General features: G+C 39.7%; 1 protein-coding gene across 1 annotated transcript; it reads right to left on the bottom strand.

Moving 5' to 3' along the window:
- Positions 1-1,496: 1,496 nt before the first annotated feature.
- LOC139558255 (specifically androgen-regulated gene protein-like) lies at positions 1,497-6,994 on the bottom strand. The gene is made up of 3 exons (XM_071373468.1): positions 6,796-6,994; positions 6,405-6,600; positions 1,497-6,326 (listed from the first exon to the last, which is right to left on the bottom strand). The coding sequence occupies exons 1-3, from the start codon at positions 6,898-6,900 to the stop codon at positions 5,104-5,106; spliced, it is 1,524 nt and encodes a 507-aa protein (XP_071229569.1). The 5' UTR covers positions 6,901-6,994; the 3' UTR covers positions 1,497-5,103.
- Between the last annotated feature and the right edge of the window lie 9,841 nt (positions 6,995-16,835).

Here is a 16,835-nt window from a genome sequence, read left to right as displayed (position 1 = left end):
AGAGAGAACTGTTAAGGTTTAGAAGCACAATTGGACCTCAGGAACGTTCCTAAGGTCTCTGTGCAAGCCTAACATTGACCGTGTGGCATTAACCCTTAACAGTTAAAAGAAGGTGTTTACATCAAACAGTTTACAATGACATCTCACCCCATAGGAACACATTGCCTGCACCCCTAAATTCAACCTGAAGCCTATGTGGGTTATGAATGTCTTATGAACCTGTCTTCAATGACAATCCATCAAGCCACTATGAGGTCTACCTGTGTTGATTCTAAGCTTCCTGGAGCAACCGGAAGTGGTTAAATCACCCTAAAAGTGTTTTGTCATACCCAACCAGCAGTTTGTGATATATAGTGCATTCAACCCTGTGTAAATCAGTCAGTTCTTAACGTATAGACTTAAAACTCAGGATTCTGTAAAAGCATACCCCGATCAGGATATGTATTTACTTATAGCTTCCTGTGCCAACCGGAAGTGCCTTAAAATGGGGTCATAGGTGCTGTTTCGAAGGTTTAAAAAAGTCAGATCTTTCCAAAACTTTAAATGTGTGAATCGGTCAACCCTCATGAACTGTAAATCAGTAATTTCGCTAAACAGATGTCAAAGAAAAGCTCTCTCTCACACACCACACACACACACACACACACACACACACACACACACACACACACACACACACACACACACACACACACACACACACACACACACACACACACACACACACAGCAAGGATGGAGTGAAAAAGTATGGTGCTTAAAGACACACAGAGCCTTAAATGCTTTTAGGGGGGATCCAGACTTCCATACCCGCTCTGGGAGCGCTATACTACCGCCCCAAATCAATGGGTGCTGGCCTGAGTGATTTATGGAGGTTTTCAAAAAATATTCAGTTTTTTCTTCTGGAAAATATTTTATGTTTTTTCTTCTCGAGTCAATGGCCTGAGTGATTTATGGAGGTTTTCAAAAAATATTCTAAGTCCAAACTTTTCATGCACCTGGTATTTTTTTGGGGTTACCAGGCGTCATTTTTCAAAACGGTTGAAATTGCTTTTAGGGGGCATCCAGAGTGTCACATGACCGGATGAGGTAACTATTTTTGTTCTTCTTGTAACTTTCCGGTAGGCTAGAAGCTTTCCGGTGTTTTGCTGCTCGACACAGGTCGACGCAGGTATTGCACTTGATTTATCGTTATCGTAACCGTAGGTGCAGCCAAGTGGAAATACGAAAGCTTTCTAGCTATTTCGCACTGACGGTAATTTGAACACAAGAACGTTTCTAGTGAAAAGGTGCTTACACTCAGAGCCATGTATTTACACTCAGCCACCCTAGCCTTATTACGGGTTAACGCTTTGGTAATTTTGGTTGGCCTACAAAATGTAAGACTACAATGACTGCATACGTTTCCCCAAATGTTATACGAAAAAAAAATGTTTTGTTATTGATGGACAATGGCAAGGCTGCCATTGTATTTTCAGTTACATTCTGTTCAATAAAAATGGTTTACACGTTTATTTTTTAAGAAATACATGGAACTACAACCGAATAAAACACCATTAACCATCATGCATTGCTTACATTCATTCTATCCTGAAAAGTCTGTTCAGAAAAATCGAAAACAGTACATATAGGCATAAAACCACAATGTTTTAATAGGGATTAAATAAAGACAATATATATATAACCTCTTATGGTTAAATGGTTAAAAAAAGACAAAATATCTATATATTCATAACGTAAAATAAATAAATACAGGCGATCGCGTCTATGGTTGTTGCAACGGCTTGTGTGTCGCCTACTGGTTAAATTCGTGTCTTTTCGCACGAATTAAGTAGAACAGAAATTCGTGTATTTTCGCACGAATTAAGTAGCACAGAAATTCGTGTATTTTCAAACGAATTGAACCACCCCCAAAAATGCACAAAAACGCACGAAATCTGCTGAAATACATTTTGTACATATATGCGCGAATTGAATGTGAGGCTGGGCTGGTTTCAGCACCAATTGGTAGATAAAAAAATACTCTGATCTTGTAGATTATTTAGGTTAAGGAAAATACTTTAGAATCATAAAAAACAGGTTTGGAGAGCCTTTACGCACAAAATAAAGAAAATGGTGGTTTGATTCATTCTGAAAATTGTCACATTCAGTTCCTCAATCCATGGTAATGTTGAAAGATTACTGTATATACAGTAGAATTATAATAGGGGGAATAGTGTACAATAGTAGGCTATACCCTCGTCTATTGCCTGCACAAACCATGGAACACAAACCATGGAACTGTGTGACGACACGGCCAAGTATTGCGCCATGCGTCAGGTTCAAACTGTTACGGCTTGGTCTGCGCGCTGTGCCATAATTATTTAATTAGCTTACATTTATTTTTATATATCATCAATTGTCACTAATGATCTTCAGCAACAACCACACGATCATGACGCCGTTTACAGAGGAAGCAAATGAAGGTAAACGAAACAATGTAATTAAATGGAATGATAACTAGGCTTTACCATCTGAAGGGAACTAACAGGAAATTGACAGTTGAATATGTATGGTTATTAGGCCTACTGACAATCAATACTGATAGTGGCTATTAAAATGCTAGAAATAGGAAACAGAGAAAGTCTGGGTAGCCTATAATTAAGACATTCGAGAGTGCCCATCCCTGCAAGTTAAAAGCCCTTACAATTTACAGTTTGCATAATGACACAACAATTCATAAACTTTACCGTGGGTATGTTGATATGCTCCTGTTTGCTGCCATATGACTGGTTTCACATTTGTCTCCAGCGATTATAAAGTAAAAGAGATCTAAAACAAGTGTGATTTATATTTACAATTCCCTTAGCCAAACAGATTACTCATTTACCTAGATCTTATCAATAGCTCTTAACAAGTTGTAAATTACATTGCATGGAAAATAGCATTATTTCTATCGGAAAAAATTAAGTAGATGCTTTTTCCACTTGGAATTGGTGGGTTCGCTAGACCTTATTTATGGTTTCCTCACGTGTAAAGGTGGTGGAATTATTAGGGAATTAAGTCAAGATCAGAATACGCTATATCTGTAGACACACCTCCGCCACACCTTCATTTATTAGATCTCCACCCCAAAGGAATAGCGGGTTCCATTTACGCGGCTTAACTAGGGTCCGAATCGGCCACTTAGTGCTGTGCACACTTGGATTATGCCATATTATGCCATTATTCTTTTCAAAATTCTTCAAGCTCTGTCAAGTTTGTTGTTGATCATTGCTAGACAGCTATTTTCAAGTCTTGCCATAGATTTTCAAGACGATTTAAGTCAAAACTGTACTCAGGAACATTCAATGTGGTCTTGGTAAGCAACTCCAGTGTATATTTGGCCTTGGGTTTTAGGTTATTGTCCTGCTGAAAGGGGAAATTGTCTCCCAGTGTCTGGTGGAAAGGAGACTAAACCAGGTTTTCCTCTATGATTTTACCAGTGCTTAGCTCCACTCCGTTTCTTTTTATCCTGAAAAACTCCCATCCCTGCCAATTATGAGCATACCCATATCATGATGCAGCCACCACCATGTTTGAAAATATGGAGAGTGGCACTCAGAGATGTGTTGGATTTGCCCCACACATAGCGGTTTGTATTCAAAACAAAAAGTTAATTCCTTTGACATATTTTTCTGTACAGGCTTTCTTCTTTTCACTCTGTCATTTAGGTTAGTATTGTGGAGTAACTACAATAATGTTAATCCATCCTCAGTTTTCTTCTATCACAGCCATTATCCTCTGTAACTATTTTAAAATCCCCATTGGCATGGTGAAATCCCTGAGCAGTTTCCTTCCTCTCTGGCAACTCAGTTAGGAAGGCGCCTGTATCTTTGTAGTGACTTAATGTATTGATACACCATCCAAAGCCTAATTAATAACCTCACCATGCTTAAAAGGATATTCAGTGTCTGCTTTTTTTTTTACCCATCTACCAATTGGTGCCCTTCTTTGCAAGGCATTGGAAAACCTCTCTGGTCTTTGTGGTTGAATTATTACTTAGGCTTTCCATAACATATGGGTTGAATACTTATATAACCAATACATTTTAGTTATGTATTTTTGTTTATTTGTAAACATTTATATAATTTTCTTTTCACTTTGATGTTATAGAGTATTTTCTGTAGATCAATGAGAAAAAAATCACAATAAATCCCTTTAAATCCCACTTTGTAAAGCAACTACATGTAAGGGGGTGAATAATTATGATAGACACTTCTCTGATCTGCTTTAAAAGAGTGTTCAGTGACTGATTCTGCGACAACAAAATCATAGAAAAACAATGTAAAAATATAATGTTGTTAAACAACTGACATGAAAATTAAATTGCGGTAACAGTAAATTAGTGCTTTTTGAGGTCGGTTCGGTTTATATATAGCTGCTGCCTATGCTGTCTGACTTAATCACTATTTTAGTAGTTCTTCAAAGTAAATAAGGCTTACTTAGATCAAATATTTTTAGGTAGATATAACTCCTGAAGCAACTACTCTCTATCCCTTCTGATCGAGCATTCTTCTGTCTCTTCTCTTGCCCTCTGTGTCTGCCACACACTAACGCAACGTAACAGGCGTAAAACAAACACACAGACGGACAAGTAGGCGCAATGGATTATCATCATTGTAGTTAATTACCATGTTTTCTATGTAGAATATTGGCCGTAACTATGTAGAATATTGGCCTGTTGGAAACTACAACTCTCCACAGTTCAGTTCAGGCTTCACACAGTTCAGGCTTGATCTGCTTTATCGCTAGAGAAACTGTGCAATGTTTATATTGAGCTTACAGAAGAAGAAAAAAACTGAACAAAATGGAATTCAAATTATTGAAACTAAATGACAGTTAATTGCCCGGCACTACTGAGTAAATTAAACTGCAGTACTCTCTTAAAGAGAGAAACGGAAGAAAGAGGCCAGTCTTTCCTGAAAAGCCAGCATGTTCAATGCTCAAAATATTTACAGAAATCGGTTCAATCGCCACTTTTGTCTGCTTCCCTCCCTAAGGTGGTGGAAGTGTGTTTCATTTGATACCCTCTGTATATCTGTTTATCCACTGGGCAGATATTTTGGCTGCCTTCTCTCCGGGCCTAGTCTTTCAGCAGCCCCAGCTTCCTAAGTGCCTCTCGTCTGTCTTCTCCCATGCTGGGCATCATCACCACACTGAAGCCTGGGCAGTGCAGGGTCTTGTGGGGGAACACTGGCTGAGCAGCGGGGGTTGTTTCCACCTGTTCTGAGGCTTTGTTGGGAGCAGATGGGGTGCAACGTCCACCCTCCCTCTGGCTGCCCAGGGTGGCGGAGCGGGGATCGGAATGTATCCCATGGTCGGCCATGTAGCTCCCAAGCCCCACCCCTGAGCGCTCCAGGGTGGCAGCTTTGACCCCACTGGGTTTGGACGGGTGTGAGAGGGGGGCGGTGGGCTGCTCCTCACTAGAGCGATGGAGGAAGCTGCTGCTGCTTTTTACTGGCCTGCTGTTAGATTCTCTGGGTCCCTGGGAGGTAGTTGAGGGCTGGCTTCTTGTTGGGTTACCATGAGGTGGAGCTTTGACTCCCACACGGGCTGAAGTTAGTTCCAAGGAGGAGTGAGATTTGGAGGTGCACAGGGGCGTAACAGGCTCAGGTTGGGACTCATTATTGTCTCTCAGGAGCCCCAGCTTTTGTAAGGCATCATTTCTCACCTTCTGTGGGTCCGACAAACGCCTGTCCCTGGGCAATGAGCCCAAGGAAGGGGCACTGGAGTCTGTAGTGGGGTTAGCAGTATCCCTTTGGGTATTCACAGCAATGTGGGAAGGGATTTTGTTTTTTTTGGGGAACACGTCTGGAGGACTGGCCTTGTGCTTGCTGGGCTCCCGGGGGAGTATCCCTTGGGCTGGGGTGACTGAGCGGCCTCTGGGTGTGCTTCCATGATGCGGGTGAATGGGTATGTCTGATGCAGAGGGCTGCCTGTTCCAGTCTCTGGTCTCAGCTGTGGGACTTTGAGGGGTTCTCTTCATGGAGGCACTCTTCCTCAGATGCACTAGGGCTTCATAGGACAGAGGGCCTCTTGGTGAAGGAGGTGGTCTCTGACCAGGGTAGTCTTTGGGCTTTGACGGAGGGGGAATCACAACAACATTGACCTCAGGGGGTAAACAAGGGTGGTTGCCCTGACATGGCATGTTGTCCAAGGCAGTGACCTGGGGCTTTGAGAGAGAGTTCTCCTTATCTTGGGGTATGCCTGGCCTAGCCTTTGGCAGGATGCAGGAGGTGCTGTTGGCCAGGATGAACGGAGTAGGAACCAGGTAACCGTTCTGCTCTCTGGGATATTTTGATACATCTGAAAGAGAAACAGAATTCTCATTAGATGCTTTCGATATTCAAGAGGATCTAATTCCCTCCTGGGCAGGTCACTCACTGTTGAGTTTGTTTTGGCCCATGGAGGCAGAGAGGTGGGCCATCTTGGTGGCCACATTGCCAGGGGTGGGCAGGCGGTCAGGCTCATCATTGGATAGTCCACTGTCCTCCTCAGTCTCTAGGGACTCTATGGTCTCTTCCAAGAACATGAGACATGCCCTCTCCTCAGCAGACAGGTGCTCAAAGCTATTGTCACTCTGCAAGACACACAAGACCAATTTAAAAACACTTAAAACCCCACAACACGCTTACGGTATTGTCAATTCAGTTCATTCTGAGCTGTTTAGTTCTATGTGAGACGCAGTCATTTGTCATAAAATGTATTTAGCAAAACTTATTTTGCAGGTTCAGGAATATACCTTGAGAAATGTGAGGATAACAAATGTACTTACAAATCCAGAGTTCATGCTGACAACACTGTCACAGCTGCCTGCACTGTCCATGCCATTCATTGTCTCTATGGCGACACCACCCGGCCATGTGTCACTCTTTGGCATTGTAAGGATGAAGGAGTCCAAGGTAGTAATAGAAGTTGGTAGTAGAAAACCTTTCTCTCTCTCTGTTAAAAATAAATACAAAACAACTTCATTAATTACACTTGGGTACTTTGATAATTCCACACATTCCTATTTCACATGTTCTTATCTAATTATCCACAAATAAAACTTAGCTAATCAATTATTATAATCCGTTTCACATAATCTATTGTCTCCCTATCAAACTCTCTCTCACACACACCTTTCTAAACCTTTTTATATCACAGTCAGGGTATCGTGGCTAAGTCTATTTCTGTGAGATATTTTAGCTAACTACTCTTCCTGGTCACATGTGACTCAGATTACAGCACACACTACTCTAATCTCCTTCAGAAGGATCAATTTCAGCAAGAATGAAAGGCAATACAAATGATATCTCTCCTTAACTCTACATCCTACTTAACCATATACCTGTTGGGATAGATAAAGTAGCCTTGCTTGTTTGTTAAATTATGCCTTTGAAAATGTAGAATGATGTAGGTAATTGTTGAACAATGTCTTTCACACCATTTTCCATATTATGTGTGAATACACAACAAACAAACAGATGTGAGATATGAACCTCTAATTAAATAGTCTGAGAGTCTGATATCATAATAAAGTACTCCCTGATTGAGGGGTGTTTTAGAAGAAATGGAGTGGTTTCAACACCTGAGTGGGTCAGTAGAGAGACAATAGCAGTTCTGTTCTGTTCACTGCTCAGGATTTGTCATGTTACTCCATACCAGGCAATTTCCCTGTGGAAGTTAAGTCCTCTATCCACATGCATTTATGTAAGATCTCTATCCAAATCTCTATCTGCTCTTGAAATGTGATTTTGAATGTAACAATGTTCGTGATAATGTTTATTGTCTTTTAATCTGTGCCAATCGGGACTGATCTAATGCAAATAGCAGGGCAGTGGCACCTCAAGCAGACAATGTAGAGCACACAGCCTCATCTATTCTGATTCACAACAAAAGAGTGTGACAAAAATGAATAATACAGTCGATACTGGATAGAAAAGTATTAAAATGTCTTATCTGTGGTTATTAGTCTCCTACTGTATAACACATTCCAATGTTCCCTACAGATGTTTCACTAGATATGAGATATGCAAAAGATATGAAATGAATAACCTCCATTGTGTTTTGTGTTATATATTTCAGAGGTTTAACCAAGACACACAAAAGACTTGAACCCTTATGCCCCTATCATGCCAATGTGTATGATCAGCCTGCCCTATGGGTGAAAGAAGGGAAAATAGATGCAGGTTATCACCACACAGTATTATCAGTTGTTGTACAGTATTTACAGAGATTAGCTATGTCCCGCAGGTGCTGTGACAACATGCTAATTTCCTCAGAATGACAGATCTCAGATCATCTAGTTAATCATTACTTCAACTCACCACTTCTGACATAGAAGTACATATACTTATTAGCGAGAACAGCGTTCCTGTCAACTGCTCAAAGGGCTTACTGAATACATATTGAATACAACCCATTTGTGTCTGTGATGGTGAGTCACCTGACACACAATGGAAAAACAAATGTGTCATTCTCCATCAATTCAGGACTATATTGTAAACATTGTTGCATGATTTGCTCAAACATACACATGCACTGGGGGCAATAACATAAGGGGATTAACACTTTGTTGTCATAAAGCAGGTTAAAAGTTGCGAGCAGATATTCAACACCATGGTCAATGTCTTTTTCTGATCTTGACACTCCCATTGGACTCAGTATGTTTGTACAGAGGCAATTGTATAACTAGTGAGTAAATGTATGCCGTGCTGGTCTTGTGTCTTATTCAAGAAGGTCAATTGATCTGTATTATCAATAGTTGCCATACAATCTAGGCAATATACAGTAGCCATGCAGATAGTTTACAGCTAAATCTATGTAGGCTATACATTTGTTTTAATTTCAAGAACCATTCAGAATCATTATTTTATCATATAAAAATATACAAGTAGCTATTCTGTATTGTATTATAATTAAGCTTACCAGTAATTTGTTGCAATTTTACAGGATTTGTGCTAATAACCCCACATTCCATCAATTGCGCAGGGCTTGTCCGTCCACCTGTTGCCTGCCTGTACCGTCTGCGCTTCTGTTCAGCACCTTGCTACTACAGGTGATAATAAACCATGTGCTACACATTCTTAACCAATCATAGTACAGTACACCTAAGCTGTTGAGGCTTCATTCAAGCTACACATCTATGTAGTAGTAGGTTAACTATATGTTTTAGTGGTGTTAACCTTGATCCTTGAATCGGTAAGCAATTTTGTTATAGTATCTACAAAAAATGCCTACCACTAGTGTTTTATATTCTCAGAATACCTGTGTAGGAATGGCCCTGAATGTAGCGGTGTGTCACTGTTGTCATGCACAGGTTCCCAATCATATTGTTGGAGATTGAAGGTTCCTTAAAATAACATGTCTAATCCAGTTGGCAATGATTACATTGATTTAATCATGTTTGTAGGATTGGGATTCATTATAACAGCCTTTGGTCAGTGAATAATTATGGACTGTTTAGGCTATACAGCAAACTATCAACCAAGATAAAATATTACCCATGACAAAATATTAAAGTGAATCTACAAAGTAAATTGTGCAAGATAAAAAAATATATACAGTATATATATACTGCAATAGCATTGCCTTGTCATAGCCTTTTTGCTGACATCCTAAAATACTTCCAATTAAATATTCACTGGCTCATCAACGTGAGTTTGAAATCAATCCCATCTGCATTGTACAGGGTTTATCATAAGGAAAACAAATCTAAGCAGCATTACTGTATTCAGTTAGGGGGGAATTTTGTCCTGAGTTAAGTGTGCGGAAATGGAACATAATTCCCTTTTTTCCACTTGTCTCTCTATGCATATTCTGACCTTGAACTTAAGCATGAAAAAAGCATGCTATTTACACGCTATTAGTTTGGGACGGAAATCGAATAAATGAAGGTGTGGCGGAGGTTTGTCTACAGGTAAGCTATATTCTGACCTTGACTTAATTCCATAATAATTCCACCACCTTTATGAACGAGGAAACCATGAATAAGGTATAGCAAACAAACCTGTTTCAAGTGGGAAAAGCATCTACCTTATTTTTCCCGATAGAAATAACATTATTCTCCATGCACTGTAATTTAGAACTTGATGAGAGATAAGAGCTACGTAAATGAGTAATCCGTTTTGGAAAAGGGAATTGTAAATATAAATTACACTTATTTTAGATCTATTTTACCTCTATTTTACAAATGTGAAACCAGTCATATGGCAGCAAACTGGAGCATATCAACATATCAATTTTCCCACTGTAAAGTTTATGAAATACTGTGCCATTATGCAGAATTTAAATTGTACAGCTTTTTAACTTGCAGGGATGGGCATTCAAATGTCTTAATTATAGGCTACCGCGGATTTCTGTTTCTATCATATTAAATGTTAACCACTATCCGTATCGACCATCCGTAGGCTTGATAAATCTTGTTAGGGATAGCCCCTTTTTCTTCAATTTTCGCCTAAAATGACATACACAAATCTAACTGCCTGTAGATCAGGCCCTGAAGCAAGCATATGCATATTCGTGGTACCATTTGAAAGGAAACACTTTGAAGTTTGTGGAAATGTGAATTGAATGTAGGAGAATATAACACAATAGATCTGGTAGAAGAAAATACAAAGAAAAAAACAACAGTTTTTTTGTATTTTTTTCTATCACCATCTTTGAAATGCACCAGAAAGGTCCCAAATCTATCCATCACTCTGGTTGTGAATTCCAATGGTGTCCACAAGAGGGCAGTAGTGTATGGGCAAAGTTTCAGACTGATAACTTGAAATATGAGCAAGCTACATGACATTTAGTGTGAAGTTACCAGGTGTCCTTCACGATTTGCCCAAATGTATATTTACATTACATTTTTCTGCAAGAATATGGTCAAATCTGTGTACTTGGACTTTGATTTAGCTTTTCCAGTATTAGTAGCCATATTATAAGTTCAACATTTGCAAAACACCCAGTTTTCATAACTTCATAACTCTCTAAAGTCTTGCAATTTTTGTCCAAAAGGAAAAGGCTTGCTGTCGCATAAGGTTAGCAGCAAAATTGTGCGACAGATACGGGGTATACTTCCGCATACTCCCGTAAAGCCCAGCTCATTGGCTATCTAGTTAGCTTTGTTTGACCCCGATTGGTGCTTATTTGACAAAGTCAATCAAGTGAAGACCGCCCGTGTCATCGGCGCACCATGAAGGCGTCGCTCTCTGACCAAATTTGGTGTCCTATAGGATATACTACACTCCTAATGATAGAGTGAAGTCTGGTTATGTTCTAGGATCTCTGAGGAATAAATATGAACGTCATTTGACTGGTTGAAACAACGTTTAGGGTTAGATTTTCACAGATTCCTTTCTTTGCAAATTGAACGAGTGGAAATACAAAATCGATTGTGCATGCTATATATATGGACATTTTTAGGATATAAAAAAGGATTTTATCTAACAAAACGACACTTCATGTTATCTCTGGGACGATAAATCAGAGCAATATTTCAGAATGTAAGTACACATTTCACCTTCAGAGGTGAATTTATCAAACCTGTCGCGGTGAAAAGTGTTTTGTTGTTTTGAGCTCTCCTCAAACAATAGCATGGCATTTTTTCGCAGTAATAGCTACTGTAAATTGGACAGTGCAGTTATATTAACAAGAATTTAAGCTTTCAGCCGATATAAGACACTTATATGTACCGACATTTGTTGTTTCTCTCAAATCTGCGATCATGACACGACACTACATGATTTACAACTGTCCCATTGACAGGATGCCTATCCCTAACAAGCTGAAGCTTATAACCACACATGTTCAACTGCCAATTTACTGTTAGTTCCCTTCACTTGGTATAGCTTACATTATCATTCCATTTAATACATTTTTTTCCGTTTACCTTCATTTGCTTCCTCTGTAAACGCCATCAGGCCGTGTGGTTGTTGCTGAGGATCATTAGTAACAGTTGATCATAAAGAAAAAACATGTAGGCTACTTTAATCATCAGACCAAGCCGTAACAGTTTGAACCTGATGCACGGCGCAATACTTGCCCGTGTCATCACACAGTGCCATAGTTAGTGCAGGCAATAGACGAGGGTATAGCCTACTATTGTACACTATTCTCCCTATTATAATTATATGTACAGTTGAAGTCGGAAGTTAACCTACACTTAGGTTGGAGTTATTAAAACTAGTTTTTCAACCACTCCACAAATGTCTTGCTAACAAACTATAGTTTTGGCAAGTCGGTTAGGACATCTACTTTGTGCATGACACAAGTCCTTTTTCCAACAGTTGTTTACAGACAGATTATTTCACTTGTAATTCACTGTATCACAATTCCAGTGGGTCAGAAATTTACATACACTAAATTGACTGTGCCTTTATACAGCTTGAAAATTCCAGAAATTCCAGAAAATGATGTCATGGTTTTAGAAGCTTCTGATAGGCTAATTGACATAATTTGAGTCAATCGGAGGTGTACCTGTGGATGTATTTCAAGGCCTACCTTCAAACTCAGTGCCTCTGCTTGACATCATGGGAAAATCAAAAGAAATCAGCCCCAAAAATTCTAGACCTCCACAAGTCTGGTTCATCCTTGGGAGCAATTTTCAAACACCTGAAGGTACCACGTTCATCTGTACAAACAATAGTATGCAAGTATAAACACCATGGGACCACGCAGTAATCATACCGCTCAGGAAGAAGACACGTTCTGTCTCCTAGAGATGAACGTACTTTGGTGCGGAAAGTGCAAATCAATCCCAGAACAACAGCAAGACCTTGTGAAGATGCTGGAGGAAACGGGTACAAAAGTATCCAAATCCACAGTAAAACTAGTCCTATATCGACATAACCTGAAAGGCCGCTCAGCAAGGAAGAAGCCACTGCTCCAGGTCGACCGATTAATTAGGGCCGACATCAAGTTTTCATAACAATCGGTAATCGGTATTTTTGGAAGCCGATTAGATTGCACTCCGCGAGGAGACTGCGTGGCAGGCTGACCACCTGTTACGCAAGTGCAGCAAGGAGCCAAGGTAAGTTGCTAGCTAGCATCAATCTTAACATAATCACTAGTTAACTACACATGGTTGATGATATTACTAGTTTAACTAGCTTGTCCTGCGTGGCAAATAATCAATGCGGTGCCTGTTAATTTATCATCGAATCACAGCCTACTTCGCTTAACGGGTGGTGATTTAACAAGCGCATTTGCGAAAAAAGCACTGTTGTTACACCAATGTACCTAACCATAAACGTCAATGCCTTTCTTAAAATCAATACACAGAAGTATATATTTTTTTTAACCTGCATATTTAGTTAAAAGAAATTCATGTTAGCAGTCAATATTAACTAGGGAAATTGTCACCTCTCTTGCGTTCTGTGCAAGCAGAGTCAGGGTATATGCAGCAGTTTGGGCCGCCTGGCTCATTGCGAACTGTGTGAAGACCATTTCTTCCTAACAAAGACGTAATTAATTTGCCAGAATTTTACATAATTATGACATAACATTGAAGGTTGTGCAATGTAACAGCAATATTTAGACTTATGGATGCCACCGGTTCGATAAAATATGGAAATGTTCCGTATGTCACTGAAATAATAAACGTTTTGTTTTCTAAATGATAGTTTCCAGATTTGACCATATTAATGACCTAAGGCTTGTATTTCTGTGTGTGTATTATAATTAATTATATGATTTGATAGAGCAGTCTGACAACAATGTCAAGGTATTGGAGTGGCCATCACAAAGCCTTGACCTCAATCTCATAGAAAATTTGTGGGCAGAACTGAAAAAGTGTGTGTGAGCAAGGAGGCCTACAAACCTGACTCAGTTACACCAGCTCTGTCAGGAGGAATAGGCCACAATTCACCCAACTTATTGTGGGAAACTTGTGGAAGGCTACCAGAAACATTTGACCCAAGTTAAACAATTTAAAGGCAATGCTACCAAATACTAATTGAGTGTACGTAAACTTCTGACCCACTGGGAATGTGATGAAAGAAACAAAAGCTGAAATAAATAATTCTCTCTACTATTATTCTGACTTTTCACATTCTTAAAATAAAGTGGTGATCCTAACTGACCTAAGGCAGGGAATGTTTACTAGGAATAAATGTCAAGAATTGTGAAACTGAGTTTAAATGTATTTGGCTAAGGTGTATGTAAACTTCCGACTTCAACTGTACACTAACCTTCCAACATTACCATTGGTTGAAGAACTGAATGTGGCAATTTTCAGAATGTGTGTAAAGGCTCTCCAAACCATGTTTTTTAATGATTCATAAATACTTTCCTAAACCTAATAATGTACAAGAGCAGAGTATTTTTTAATCTACCAATTGGTGCTGAAACGGAGAAGAATATGGCTTTCTTTCATTGATCCCTAATATTCTGAAGCCGTTCTCTCGATATATTCTAGTGAGTCTGTCAACAAAATTCAAACTAAAAAGGTACACCGTCTTTAAAGGGATGGCTTAAGATAAATGTACTGAAAACCCTATTGAATGAAAACTCCACGAGAAAATCTGTTGGCCAGCAAGTGGGAGGATTTTCAGGGGTTGAATGAAATTTATTCTGAGCGTGAAAATACTTAGAAGTGCATAGGATAGGCGTACATTTCCTATGTCTGAATCGGCCCCTTACTGATGGTGTCTAAGGTTACTAGAGCTCCACATTTCATGCCCTCATCAGAGAGATGCTTCACAACATAGAACTAAAGTGTAATCCAACAGAGAGACCCTTGTACACTGTTAGAACAGAGTAGCCTACATTTCAGTAGGGTAACAGTGAATGGCAGCCATACTATTGCTAAGAGATCTTTCATTAAAAAAAGGAGGACCAAGGCACTCTTCATATAATTAATTAAGTCGCTCTGGATAAGAGCATCTGCTAAATGACTTAAATGTAATGTAAATGTAATTAAAATGCCTTTATTAGTATGGCATGTTCAATAGAAACAAAGTTTTAAAAATCTATTTTAAAACTTTGTTTCTATTGAACATGCCATACTAATGAAGGCATTTTAATTAATTATATGAAGAGTGCCTTGGTCCTCCTTTCTTTTTGATGACCAATTTACCCCTTTTACCAAAGAGCACCTTCTATCTACCAAAATGTACTATTGTGTACCTTAGTAGCGCTTCCCTTCCTCCTCTTTCTACTAGAGATCTTTCATTGGTTGACAATACAGTATCAATATGTAGGGCTTAAAGCACATTAGAATCTAAAACCGAATACAAAAACACATTCACTCAAATAATATCCTAAATGATTTATTTTATTGTGACACAACATTGGAAAAATCAAGTAAACCCAGTTTCTCTGTAGTGCTTTGAGTGCAACATTCATTGAACGTTTCCTTGAACATCCATGTAATGGGTTGTGGGGGAAGTCTTATTTGAGTCAAATCAACACCCACTAGAACCTTGCCCCAGACCTCTTACACACAAGTCTTTGAAAAGTCCAAGCAAGAACAGGGAAACATATTCCACACAAAGCCGGCCCTGACCCAGATTATTTCATTGTAAGACAAGCATTCATAATGCTCATACATCCTGTCCATTTTCTATAAATAACAAGTCAAAGGAGTTTTCTGAATTGTATAGGGGACACTTTGGAGTCTGTTTACGACCAGCTGACAAAAGCTAAAATAAATATTTTGTTTTGAGAAATTATGTGCGAGAGCTTTTAGACTGCATTAATAGTTAGATGGGGGGAAAAAACAAATCCCCAGCCGTTCATCTCTGCCAACAACCCAAAATTATATGATTATTTATGCCAGTAACAACAGTATCAACCTCTTGAAGAAAACCGTCAGAATTCATGTATTTTTTATTTTATTTTTTTATATATATATATTTTTTAAATCCCATTTTCTCCCCAATTTTCGTGGTATCCAATCGCTAGTAATTACTATCTTGTCTCATCGCTACAACTCCCATACGGGCTCGGGAGAGACGAACGTCGAAAGCCATGCGTCCTCCGAAGCACAACCCAACCAAGCCGCACTGCTTCTTAACACAGCGTGCCTCCAACCCGGAAGCCAGCCGCACCAATGTGTCGGAGGAAACACCGTGTACCTGGCCCCCTTGGTTAGCGCGCACTGCGCCCGGCCCGCCACAGGAGTCGCTGGAGCGCGATGAGACAAGGATATCCCTACCGGCCAAACCCTCCCTAACCCGGACGACGCTATGCCAATTGTGCGTCGCCCCACGGACCTCCCGGTCGCGGCCGGCTGCGACAGAGCCTGGGCGCGAACCCAGAGACTCTGGTGGCGCAGCTAGCACTGCGATGCAGTGCCCTAGACCACTGCGCCACCCGGGAGGCCGAATTCATGTATTTTCATGTGTGAGAATTATAGGGTTCAACCATCTCAATGGCTCCGCTTCAAGAGCAAGGCATGAGATCATGGTGGCTGTCATCTGTGAAAGTAGAACAGTGGCAGTCTTCCTCTCATGCATTTAGATTGAACACACAGTTGCTAGGTTTCCATCCAATTGGAGACAGATTTTATTGCATATTCTAACATACGCATAAAGAAAATATGCGCTTTTTCCACCAAACTGACTTGTTGCGGATCAAAATCAGTGCATGATGACGTAGAGCACACAATGTATTATTTCACTAAAGTTTTCATGTTCCAAATAAAATCTAAAGTTCAATGTGTTTACATCACATTTTCAACTCCACTGATAGTTTTGACACAAACTGTTGAGTTAAATAGCAAGATGTGCCTACTCTAGTCTTGGCAAGTGCGCTCTAGCCAACAGCTTGCAGATATAGTGCGAATAGGCTAGTCTATATGATGAGATTATTACGGATAAGGGCGAAAATATTTGTTGGTCAAAC

This window comes from Salvelinus alpinus, chromosome 2, assembly GCF_045679555.1.
Source record: "Salvelinus alpinus chromosome 2, SLU_Salpinus.1, whole genome shotgun sequence".
Classification (NCBI taxonomy): domain Eukaryota; kingdom Metazoa; phylum Chordata; class Actinopteri; order Salmoniformes; family Salmonidae; genus Salvelinus; species Salvelinus alpinus.
Note: the sequence above shows the minus strand (reverse complement) of the source record. Positions and strands in the feature narration are given on the sequence as shown.